We start from the raw sequence: 13,511 nt of genomic DNA, 5'->3' as shown, positions 1-13,511 counted from the left end.
TGTCACCCAAATAATTCACAGATAAATAAATCACATTATTTAATAATTTAAAAATTACATGTCGGATTATTTGAAAGTTAAATTACACTTCAGGAAATAAAAGCTGGATCACAATTTTCGTTATCAATTCTAACGAAATTAGGATATTCTAAGCCGTAACTGTTGAATACTGCCGCAACAAAGTTCGTGTCCATTAACTCTCTGTTTCGTCTGAATACGAAGGCTTTCTCAGCACTAAAAAAAAAATTTTGAATTCAGAGTTAATCTTCATTACTTAGAATTAATCTAAGCTGGATTTCCACGTGAAAGGGCATAGCCGGATAAGCATGCCGAATCGGCCCCCACGGAGTTTTCGATCGGCACTTCGGGGATCACTTTGGTACCAAATAAAAAAAATTCAGTCAAAATTTCAGCTCTTAATCCCAAATGGTTTCCGAGTTATCGAAAAAAAACCTATTTTTCGATTTTTATTTTTTTTTCAATAGTAAAATTCAAAATTAATCAATGGCGATTTTTTCCTAAATACTTACAAGTAAAAGCCATAACAAAACGTTTTTATCATGATCCTCGAGTTAAAAGCCGATTTTTAACAAAGGAAAGAAAACTAAAATCATTTTTTTGACTGCGTTTTTGACAACTTGCAATCACCAAATTTTGTCAGAAGACGTCTTTTACACTCTTCTGTACTCAGGAATTTTTTCAATTTTTTCGGTTTGGTGCAACATTATGAAAAAAATTAAAAACTGATTTTTTTTGATAATTTAGTCTTTAAATAAATCGATATCATTTTAATACTCAAGAAATACAAAAATTTAGGTTTCCACTGTATATAAATGGTGTATTACCGTACGAAGGACGGTGTGGCTCAATAAGTTATAGATCAAATTGAACGGAATATAGTATAGTGCCGGATAGCTCAACTGGTAGAGCACTCGGCGCGATACCGAATTGGTCTGGGTTCGATTCCCAGTTCGGGCTATCTATATTTTTCTCAATTTATCTATAAATTGTCTTATTGAGAGGTTTGCATGTTTAGGTTTCCACTATATTTAAATGGTGTATTTAGTGTATTTTGATAGGGTTTTTTTGCATTTTAGAAAATTCGATTGGCGCCCAAATGGAGAGCGAGTGTAATTCAAAACTTACCGCGTGTTTCCGAAATTAGTACAGCTCCAGACTATTGAATAAGAGTCGTAATCTATTGCAAGAACCCATTGTTCCTCGTCGAATTCGCCCTGAACGGGGACTTCGTTACGGAAAAGAACACTATTGCGTTCAGTTACTGTTGCTTGGGCCTCAACTACTGTGGTAAGATTGGTTCTGAATGATGTAATAGCGTTAAAATGAATAAAAACTGATCAACAATTAGATAATTTTACTAATAATTTCTCGGCCCATAAGAAATAACAAATAATTACGCTATCGAAACGCGGCTGGTAACGCATCTTACTTCGCCATTCGCTGGTGGATCCCAATGTAATTTTTGACAGCGTCCCTGTCGATCCGTATTTTCATTGTTGCGTTCAACTAACCACCAGTTTCCGGTAATCTGCAGAAAAATGGAAAACAATTATATGTGTAAAATAAAAATCATGATAATTAATTGTATTTTTTAAAAAAAATACTGAAAATTACCCCATACGGATCCAGTTGTTGCCTAGGATTTATTTTTGGACAATTACCATCGAGCAAAGTCAAGGCAAAAGATCCAGCAATCAACCCGAAAAAAACTGTCGCACTCAGCATTTTCCTTTCGACTACTCGCGAGATATAAAAAATTTAATGTCAGTTTCAAATTCTGGGGTAAATATATATATATATATATATATATATATATATATATATATATATATATGGGTACTGGTCACCTTTCAAAACATCTTGTTTGTTGTTTATTGTTTGCGCATGTCTGCGATGTAATGTCCATATAAAGATATTTTGTCTAAATATTTTTATGATAAACATGTCATTTAATGATTGATTTATGTGTTATTATTTACTCGTGTAATATTAACTAATTGATAAGTTAGCTGTTCATATGACAACGCGGAAAACAGAAACCAGGAAAATTACAATTTTACGCAATAATAATAACACAGTGCTTTGGATGGAAAATTTGAAAAATTTGTATCGGATAATAATTTCGGAAATAACTGTGCCCAATGCTAACATTTTTTGTATTTTATAAGTGTCCTCTAGAAGAAAGAACTCCAAAAAGTCCCAAGAACAATTATTTTCTTAAGTTATGACCAATATGGGGATAAATGACGATAAATAATATTAAATAAGGATGACACTGCGCATGCAGTATTGTAGAGAGTGGCCCGTAACTTTGCTCCTGTTGGGTATAACCCATCACAATACAAACGTTTTTTGTTCATTATGATGCCCTCTAGCAGAAAATACCCGGAAAAGTCCTAAGAAAAATTTATTTTTCGAGTTCAGATCCATATTAGGATAAATTAAGATAAATGAGGATGAGGCTGTTTATGATTTCCTATGAAAAGTGGCCCGTAACTTTGCTCCTGTTGAGAATAACCCATCACAATATGAACGTTTTTTGATCATTATGATGTCCTCTAGCAGAAAAGACTCTAAAAAGTCCTAAGAAAAATTCATTTTTTGAGTTCAGACCCATATGACAGTGGGTAGACATGGGTGTAGATGATTCTCCGTGAAGAGTGATCCCTAACTTTGCTTCTGTTAGGAATCACCCATCACAATATAAACGTTTTTTGTTCATTATAGTGATCATGAACAGGCGAAACTCAAAAAATTTTTCGAAAAAATTTTTTTATGGAGTCATGACCACGCTTCTGATGGAAAATAATAAAGAAGGTGACCAACTCATTCCATACTTTTCAGGAGACCAGAAATAAACGAAACACAAAAAATATCCCTCAATCGATTTCTCATTTTTCTCCGTCTAAAATTAGTGCAAAATTTATATTTATCACAGAAAAATTTTATTTTTCGATCTCTTGATTCTTGCAGGAAGCTCAGGCTTTCGGATTAAGAAAATTCATGAAATACATAAATAAATAAATATATATGCGTCCCAATTCACTTCTTACTCTGCACGCATGGCATTATTTGCCCCCAACTTGTTAAATTTTAGATATACAGAGAAAATAAAAATAAAATAAAGGGAAAAGTAGAAAGTGAAAGAAATTCACGTAAAAGCTTTATCGGTCGGTCGTTGAATTCCTGCGGACCTTTGCAATTTTATTTAAACTTTTTGTCTCTTTGTTTTGTTAACCTTGAAAATTTACCCCCGCACATTCTTTAATTTCGTTTTAAAATAAATCCTTTTGAACCCAATTTTCTTTGTTCTGAAATTCCTATTAAATTTTTATTATTATTATTATTATTATTGCTATGGGTTGAGTAAGATAATATTTATATTTATAGATGGATATAGAATTTTTTCGTTTTGATCCGTGGAAAAAAAAATTTGTAAGCTTTTCTTTTAGGAAAGGTCTCTAAGCTTGATGTAAAAAACACTTGCATATTTAAAAATGTCATCAGACTTTGCTCGGGGCTAAAGAGTGAGGTCAGCTTAAGAAACCAGGCATCAAGGAAAACTTTTTCTGACATTTTTATTATGTATCAGTGTCTTGTGAAAAGACGAAAGACGTTGTTATGACGGGCTGTGATATGAAACATGTTAGAAATTTTTTTTATCAAAAAAACTCAATATTAAAAAATAATATCATTGGAAATTTAAATTTAGAAATTTAATTTTAAATTTAATATATCGATTTTTTATCTCGATTTATGAAATTTAGGTATCCCTGATTAAACAACTGAATTCGATCGAATTAAACAGAATTAAATTTTTAATGCTTTTTAATTCAGATAAATTCTTTTAATTCGATACCTAACTTAAAAATGAATGCTGTCTAATTCGGCAGGAAAACCCGAATTTGTCCGAATTAAAACGAATTTAAATAATTCTATTTGGTTTCATTCTGATTAATTCTCCGTTCTGGTTCTGAATCCGAATTAAACTGAATTATAACGAATTTGAAATTTTTAATTCAGTTGAATTCTGTTCTGCAGAATTCGACAGAATTAAACAGAATTAAATTTTTAATTCTATTTAATTCAGATACATTCTGTCTAATTCGACAGGAAAACCAGAATTTGTCAAAATTAAAACGAATTTGAATAATTCTATTCAGTTTAATTCTGATTAATTCGAAAATAATTCTCCAATTTCTGGTTCTGAATCCGAATTGAAACGAATTTGAAATTTTTAAATCGGTTTGATTCTGTTTAATTCTAATTCAAATTTTCAATTCAGTTAAATTCTGTTTTGCAGAATTCGACAGAATTAAACAGAATAAAATTTTTAACTCTATTTAATTCAGTTGAATTCTGTTAATTCGGTACCTAACTTAAAAATGAATTCTGTCTAATTCGACAGGAAAACCCGAATTTGTCCGAATTAAAACGAATTTAAATAATTCTATTCGATTTAATTCTGATTAATTCGAAAATAATTCTCCAACACCTGGTTCTGAATCCGAATTAAACTGAATTAAAACGAATTTGAAATTTTTAAATCAGTTTTATTCTGTTTAATTCAATTTCTAATTTTCAATTCAGTCAAATTCTGTTTTGCAGAATTCGACAGAATATAACAGAATTAAAATTTTTAATTCGCTCGAATTCAGTTGTTTAATCCGGGATTAATCTATTTTAATATATCGATTAAAAATTTGAGGCATCAAATTCAATAACTTAATCTATTTGACAGCTCGATATATCGATTTAATACATACTTTGATGTACTGAACCGAAATATGAGATATTAAAAGTAACAAATAATTTTTTTTAAGTTATAGCCCGGATTTTTTTTATTCTCAAAAGCTTATTGACCTGATTATCATTAAAAAAAAATTTTTTTTATTTTCCTACTCGTACACAGGTATAATTGAAGGTAGAACTTGAGAATGAGATCACGCTACGTGTGGTCAAGTATCGTGTGTTTTAGGTTGACATTTTAGTGTCAGTGGTTTTTATTTCTTTTGATATTTTTTTTTTCCATTTGTCCTAAAAGACTTGTATTAAGGATTTATGTCAAGGGGTTTTATTTTTCTTCTCTATAATTTCTTCATTCTCTCTTTTATTTTTCATTCGTACCTCCATTCCACTTCTTTTAGTCTCACAAAACGTGTAGCAATGCTCGGGAGGAAAAAAGCCTCAAGTTCTCTTTTGTAAAATGAATAGGGTTAGGTGGTTGTTACTTCTTTATGTAAAAAAAAAAAAAAATTATGTCGAGTACATTAATGTTACTAAAATATTTACTACTAATTTTTTTTTAACCTCAATAATATTAAATTGTAATTAAAAATTAGATAATTACTTAAAAATATTTTTTTTTGTCTGCTCACATAATTAAGTTTGATGAGAAAATATAATTATTTAATTTCCACGAAAAGTTTGCTAATTGTTGCAACAAAAAATATTTAAGATCAGGTCATTAAGATATAAAGACATATATGATGTCATTACTCGTCTCATTACATTGAATGTTTAACAATTTTTTTTCCTGACATTCCATTTTAATTTAAACAGAATCTAACACTCTCCATGAAAAAAATTTATAAAAAAAATATATGTTAAATATAAAAAAGATATATTTTTCATATAAAAAAAATATATTAAAAATATATAAATATATATAAAATATGTATAAAAAATATATTTTAAATAGCTAACTTTTGGCCGATTGTCGTATATATTTTATATATTTTAAATATATTAAAAATATATCTTAGAATATATAAAAAATACATATATAAAAATATACAAAAAATATATTTTTTTGATATTTAAGATATAAAAAAAATATATTTTTCATGTGAAAAAAATATATTAAAAATATATAAATATATATAAAATATGTATAAAAAATATATTTTAAATAGCTAACTTTTGGCCGATTGTCGTATATATTTTATATATTTTAAATATATTAAAAATATATCTTAGAATATATAAAAAATACATATATAAAAATATACAAAAAATATATTTTTTTGATATTTAAGATATAAAAAAAATATATTTTTCATGTGAAAAAAATATATTAAAAATATATAAATATATATAAAATATGTATAAAAAATATATTTTAAATAGCTAACTTTTGGCCGATTGTCGTATATATTTTATATATTTTAAATATATTAAAAATATATCTTAGAATATATAAAAAATACATATATAAAAATATACAAAAAATATATTTTTTTGATATTTAAGATATAAAAAAAATATATTTTTCATGTGAAAAAAATATATTAAAAATATATAAATATATAAAAAATATATTTTAAATAGCTATTTTTTGGCCGATTTTCGTATATATTTTATATATTTTAAATATATTAAAAATATATCTTAGAATATATAAATAATACATGTACAAAAATATACAAAAAATATATTTTTAAATATATAAAAATTATATAAAAAATGTATTTTTTATATAATTTTTTTATATTTTCATAATATTATTTTTTATAGATTTAAAATATATCACTAATATATATTTTTTATATTTTTAAATATATATTTTTCGTATATTTTTGTACATGTATTTTTTATATATTTTTAATATATTTAAAATATATAAAATATATACGAACATCGGCCAAAAGTTAGCTATTAAAAAAATATTTTTTATACATATTTTATATATTTTTTATGTATTTTTAATATATTTTTTTTATATTTTAACATATATTTTTTTTAAAAATTTTTTTCATGGGGGTCAATTAATTGTTTTTTTTTATGGGGCAAGTTGGACCCATGGAAAAAAGTTTTCAATTCTTTTATCCCCGCCTTAACTTTCGCGACTTATCAAATAAATTACGTAAAATTATATTTTTAAATGGTGATAAATTTTGTCGGTTAGTTTTATAGTAAACTAGTGACATTGTTGCCCTCCCCCCTCTTTTCTGCCCTTAAAGTCCTTATAGAACAAAGTTTATTAGCCATAACTTAAAAACGATAGATTTTAGAGTTTTGGCTATTATGGTTATTTTATAGCAAATTGAAGTTGCATTTAAAATATACGACGCAATTTCATAAGAGCTATAAATAATTTTATGAATCATATTTAATGATCAAATTTTTATGTTAAGTCTTTCGCGACATGAGAAAAATTTTATATTTTTTTTGTATACATCCTAATATATTTAATGTCTATAAATAAGTCCTGATACATTCTTATATATTTATAAATGCCTATTAATATACTTTGATATCTATTTATATAAACCTATGCATGTATTTTTTTTAAATTAATGAAGTATATTAATAGAATATCTCCGTCATTTAGACGAACCCTCTGAGGTTTCTACGTTCATAAATACGTTAAATTTGAATTATTGATCTTATAATACGTTTCTTACTAGTCAATCAACTTGAGAAACTGGAAAATCAATATAGAGAACGTATAGCTGAAGCAATAAATTATTGCTGTTATAATTGAGCCTTCAACATCTGATGAATGGGAGTCTATATATATCTGGGTAAGTCTTAAAAAAAAAATGAAAAGATTTTGAAAATATATTTTTTATGCATATGAACCATAGACAGAAAAAAAGGCGTAAGAAAAATTTTGCACTTTGACTTGAAGACAAATATTTTTTTAGGACTCGAATAAATTTCTTGGGACATTTAAAAATTCCCGCTATGAAAATTGAAAATTTTCAAAAAAAGGGAAGTTATTGGTATCGGTCCGATTTTCCAAAATTGAGTTTTCGTAAGATTTCGACATTTTGAGGTCCTAGGAAGTTCGGACTATTTCCGGCCCACAGGGTCAATCATTTTTCAAATTTTTCTGACTAGAGAATGAGCCTCTATTCAAAATTTGAATGTGATTTCTATTGGTCTGAAAGAAATTTAAATTATAACCAATTTTTGGGTCTAAAAAAAAAATAAATATTTTATAGAAACTTTCGAACGTATAGAAGAAAATTTCCATTGAAAAATTCAAAAATGCAGCCATTAAAAAGTAATTTTTAGCGGCTCCTTAGTAGTTAAAGTCTTTTCCAATTAATTTTAATGTGCACCAAATAATGTAAATATACTAATTGACATGCGCACTAATGACACCAGATGACGTTACTTGTTCATTTAATGTCTACTTTGGCGCGCATACGTCGACGCATCATGAATTTCGTCTAGTAGTAATGCCAGTTACGCGACAGCCCTCGCAATATTCACCTCGTTCGGTACTTTATCTATTATTTATATATACATATATCACTGTATATATTTATATATCTACATAATATTTACAAGATTTAGACAAGTCACTTTCATTTTTTTGTAATCTATTTTTCATTTTTTTTTTTCAAAATAATTATCTACTCATAAATTAATTAAAAAATTTTGTCGATAATCGTGTCAATTAAAAAAAAAAAAAAATTAGTGTTGAGTTTTTAGTGATCACGTGTTGTGTAAAAATCACATTGTTGTTAAATACAAAATAAAATTTCACGGAATATTGAATAAACAATCGTTTTTTTTCGATGGTGATGTGACGCGTGGATTAACAAGAAAATTTTTTTTTTATTAATTAATAAATAATTAAAATAAATTTATTGGAAATAATTGATCTAAAATGGTGAGTTTAAATTTATAAATCACAATTTTTGTTTATTTTTTTTTTTTTATTTAAATTACTTTGAAGTTTAAAGATTTTTATCGACTCCTCTGAAACATGCAGTAAATTTGAATAAGAAAAACTTTATTCACACTTTATTATTCAAACATTATTTAAAGCTCCGGGTCACTGAGCCCCAATCAAAGTATTATCGGCTTTTTTCCCTTTTTTTGTAAATTTAAAACCAAAAATAAAAAAAAAACTTTATATTTTCGTTTATTTTATTATTTTTATCAATTTCGCGACTGTAACTTCTTAACTATTCATTTTATGGAAAATTTCATTGATAGTATTTTTTAGGAAATTTTATTTTCTACAAAAAAGGTCTCATTAAAAATTTTCATATTTCCAACCGTTTACGAAATATTGACAATTTTTACAAAAAAGAAAATCAGCTTATCGAATTAATATTTTAAATAATTTTAAACCGCTATAACTTTAAAACCATGAAAGTTATAGAAAATTTTACTGATACTAATCTTGTGGGAAATTTAATTTTCCAAAAAAAAGGTATCTTTGATTATTTCCCTAATTTCAATATTTACCAAGTTATAGTAAATTAAAAATACTCGTAAAATTTTAAAGAAATTAAATTATTCAAATATTCAAATTTTCGCGCTTTTTTAAAATAAATGCAAAAGAAGCGCATATTAATATCTGAGCTTTTCTGCGACTTGTTAATGATTAACTACCGTCTTAATAAATAAATTTTCGTCAAAAAAAAAAAGAAAAGAGTTCATTAGATAATCAGAGCCAAGTTTATAATTTAAACCATCTGCCGGGGGTGGAAAATATACAAGATAAAAATCTTAGCAAAGTCATCGGACTTTAGAGTTTAGAGACGACAAAACTCTTGTTTTTATTTTTATTTAAGCTTTAGCTTTTGCTATCGCGTCTCTTTTCTCTTAATTTCTCTTCTTACTCTTATATTCTCTACTGTTACTGTACTGAAGGGGCCACTGACGCATAACGTTTTTCGTGGAAACGAGAATAGAAACGAGAACGAGATATAAACAGGCTCAACGAGAGTAACATCTACGTGAGTTGGCACATACCTACTCTTTACTCGAGCTTTTTTTTTATCTATCTCGTTAAGACATTTGTTAAGTGGATCAAATTTTTCTCTTAATTTTATTTATAAATATAAACATTTTAATTCATTAGCTCCAAAAATTTTTATTTTAAACCTCTGTAACTTTTTTACTATCGGTCCTACGGAAAAATTTGCTCTTACCATTTTTACAGGAAATTTAATTTCCTACAAAAAAGTTTTCATTCAAAATTAGGCTATTTTCAAAATTTAACGAGATATTTACAATTAAAACTTTTTAAATTTTTGTGGGGGGAAATGTTACATAAAATATATAGAGAAATATATACAAATAAATTTTTTTAATTAGTAGTGTATTTTTTTTTTGTTTACGATGCTCATTACTCGGTGTAACGTCGACGTAAACTTTAGTAATGTTTTTCGTTGTTTTACGAGTTTCTGCATTGTTTTCTTGTATTTGTTATTGTTTAATACTGTACTGTATAAAACTATGTACATATATAACAACAGAAACTCAGTTATTACTGGTACTTTTAGTTTAACCTCGTTAAAAACAAATGTCCTTGTTATAACATCCTTCCCTTTACAATTTATTTTATTTCTTATCTTATTTTATTTTTTTGTTATAAATTTTTTATTTCATACGCTTTTTATACCGTATTTTCTTTATTTCCTGTGTTACATATTTAACTGTTACATACATAATATAACATGTACTGTACTGACGTAGATTTTAAATATTATTTTTATCTAGACTAAAAATATTATTTTTCAGACGTATTCTAAGTGAGGGTTATTTTTGTTACAAATTAAATTATTCGATATATATGAAACTTTGAATACTTACTATCTCTGTACGAATTTAGTCAGATACTTCCGGTCTCGATCTTAAATGTCAGCAGTGTTAGAAATTTTTTAATTTTCTTTTGACACTTGACTTTTAATTTTTTCTTTGATGTCAGATCTTTCAAACTCGAGTTATTTTTACGATTTTACACTCAAAATTTTTATATTCAACGATCGCTTAGAAAAAAATATTTAGTAGACCGAGAATCCGCTAGGTGGCGCATGGCAAAAATTTTTCTCGTGCGCAGAATGTTACAAAAAAAATTATAAATATAATTGAATGTTTTTTTGGAAAATTCTCCTATAAAACGAAAAAAATGTTTTGTAAAAAGAATAATCAGAAAATTCTAAGATAAGAAAAGTAAAAAAATCAATTTGATAACAAGTTCTAGTATCAAATGATATTGGACTCGGGTCAATTTTTTAATTTTCTTTTGACACTTGATTTTAAATTTTTTCTTTGATGTCAGATCTTTCAAACTCGAGTTATTTTTACGGTTTTACACTCAAAATTTTTATATTCAACGATCGCTTAGAAAAAAATATTTAGTAGACCGAGAATCCGCTAGGTGGCGCATGGCGAAAATTTTTCTCGTGCGCAAAATGTTACAAAAAAAATTATAAATATAATTGAATGTTTTTTTGGAAAATTCTCCTATAAAACAAAACAAATGTTTTGTAAAAAAAATAATCAGAAAATTCTAAGATAAGAAAAGTAAAAAAATAAATTTAATAACAAGTTCTATTATCGAATGATATTGGACTCGGGTCAATTTTTTAATTTACTTTCGACACTTCTTTAAATTTTTTCTTTGATGTCAGATCTTCCAAACTCGAGTTATTTTTACGGTTTTACACTCAAAATTTTTATATTCAACGATCGCTTAGAAAAAAATATTTAGTAGACCGAGAATCCGCTAGGTGGCGCATGGCAAAAATTTTTCTCGTGCGCAGAATGTTACGAAAAAAATTATATATATAATTTAATGTTTTTTTTGTAAAATTCTCCTACAAAACTCAAATGTTTTGTAAAAAAAAAAATAATCAGAAAATACCAAAATAAGAAAAATAAAAAAATAAATTTAATAACAAGTTCTATTATCGAATGATATTAGATACGGGTCAAAAATTCTATTTTCCACGGAAGGACTTTATCTCGTTATAAAATAACCATTAATCGTATATTTATATTTCTGTTCCAGATGTTTCGTGTGATATATTTTAATCGTACAATAAAATCAACATTGTTATATATTTTACTATTATTGATAATTAATATAACAAACGTGGCATCACAATGTGGGACAGGTACATCAACAGATCGTCAAGATAAATTGGCCATTTACAAAGTTATCTTACGCACATATTGGTCGAGGGCACGATTTCCCAGGCATTATCCTGAATGGCGACCTCCTGCGCAATTTGGCAAACTTGTTGGTAAGTTTTTTTTTTGAATATTCAATTATTGGCTCAATCAACCGATCAGTTTTTCTTTTATCTATTCAATATTTAGTTTGTTAATTTGTATATTTACGTATTGATTTATGCCGTTTCCTTTGTACCAAATGATCCGTGTTAATATATTCGTTTAAATAAAAAAAATTGATTATCGAGAGCTGTTGAAAAGTGTAGTATGTCAATAATATTGTTATTCTGAATAAATCTATCGGATATTAATGACGGATGATGTATCAGGTGGTGTTTAATGAACTGAAAACAAATAAAATTTGATGCAAATTATAAAAACACAAGAGTTATTGACACAAATAATCAAAGAGAATATTTAACTGAATAATTTATGATATTCATATTTGAATATCATAAAGTAAATTTAAAACTGTTAAATCACTATTTTTATTTTTTTTTCTCTGTAGAATTAATTAAATAATATTTCGGCGACCAAGAATTTACCCGAAAAAAGTAATCACGTGATCTCTGGAAATCAATTAGTAGCCGATCAAAAAAATCCACCCGCGTGAAAAAATATATATGTCGAAAATATACGTGACATATATGTGATATATGCAAAATATATGTACGCAAAAAAAATATACGTCAAATATATTTTCAGTTATATGTTGATATAAATATATGCATGTATGATTTCATAGATGTCAGGATATACGTGGAATATATAAGAAATATATACAGACATATATTTTCTCATATACGTCAATCTATATGTCTGCATATATATGAAAATGTACGAAAGTATATATCTCAATATATGTATCAACATATATGTAATTATATATTTCAATATATACATTTACATATATATTAATCTATATATTTACATATATGTTCATATACATGTAAATATATATTGACATATATTTCAACATATTTGTGACAATATCACAAACTTACATGAATTTTTTTTTATTTTCAATACCTGAAATCCCTAGTGAAAATTTTTCGGACTTTACTCTGAAAAACTCTGAAAAAGTCTAGAGAATATATGTGGGTATACATACAAACATATATGAAAAAATATATGTCTGCATATATTTTCATATATATGCTCGTATATACACAAATATGTAAGTCAAAATATATTTAGTATATAGGTAAAAATTTATGTAAAAATATATTTTTACATATATATGAAAATATATACGTAAAAATATATGTTGGCGTATATGTAAAATATATGTGACTTATAAATGAGAATATAAGCAAACATATATGCAGTCATATACATAAACATATATTTACACATATATGTAACCATATATGCGTACATATAATTTAATGCAAAAAAAATATATATTTCTATATTTGACATATATTTATGAGTATATTTATGATTATATTTATGAGTATATTTTTCACATATATATTTTTCCATGCGGGCATTTAAGATTAAATGGAAGCCCAACTATAGATTCACATAAAAATCCATGAGGATCTATATAAGAAAGTACT

At 26.1% G+C, this 13,511-nt stretch overlaps 2 protein-coding genes across 3 annotated transcripts in view; one reads left to right on the top strand and one right to left on the bottom strand.

Moving 5' to 3' along the window:
- Window positions 1–14: 14 nt before the first annotated feature.
- LOC130675417 (apolipoprotein D-like) lies at window positions 15–1,796 on the bottom strand. The gene is made up of 4 exons (XM_057481098.1): window positions 1,636–1,796; window positions 1,419–1,549; window positions 1,147–1,320; window positions 15–234 (listed from the first exon to the last, which is right to left on the bottom strand). Exons 1-4 carry the CDS (start codon window positions 1,744–1,746, stop codon window positions 90–92), a joined length of 561 nt encoding a protein of 186 aa, XP_057337081.1. The 5' UTR covers window positions 1,747–1,796; the 3' UTR covers window positions 15–89.
- Window positions 1,797–8,226: 6,430 nt separating this feature from the next.
- The window catches only part of LOC130671198 (uncharacterized), a 75,268-nt gene continuing 69,983 nt past the window's right edge, over window positions 8,227–13,511 (top strand). For both annotated transcript variants that reach the window (XM_057474933.1, XM_057474938.1), the window contains exons 1-2: window positions 8,227–8,647; window positions 11,786–12,020. In XM_057474933.1, the coding sequence (XP_057330916.1) occupies window positions 8,645–8,647; window positions 11,786–12,020 (238 nt within the window). In that variant the 5' untranslated portion in view covers window positions 8,227–8,644. The remainder of the gene's footprint in view (window positions 8,648–11,785; window positions 12,021–13,511) is intronic.

This window comes from Microplitis mediator, chromosome 1, assembly GCF_029852145.1.
Source record: "Microplitis mediator isolate UGA2020A chromosome 1, iyMicMedi2.1, whole genome shotgun sequence".
In the NCBI taxonomy this organism is placed as follows: domain Eukaryota; kingdom Metazoa; phylum Arthropoda; class Insecta; order Hymenoptera; family Braconidae; genus Microplitis; species Microplitis mediator.
This window is presented reverse-complemented; position numbering and strand designations above follow the sequence as displayed.

Coding starts and splice junctions, on each gene's coding strand:
- LOC130675417 (XM_057481098.1), bottom strand. CDS start 1,746: ATGCTGAGTGCGACAGTTTTTTTCGGGTTGATTGCTGGATCTTTTGCC. Junction 1,321..1,418: donor ACCAGCCGCGTTTCGATAGC/GTAATTATTTGT, acceptor TACATCATTCAG/AACCAATCTTACCACAGTAG. Junction 235..1,146: donor ACTAATTTCGGAAACACGCG/GTAAGTTTTGAA, acceptor TTTTTTTTTTAG/TGCTGAGAAAGCCTTCGTAT.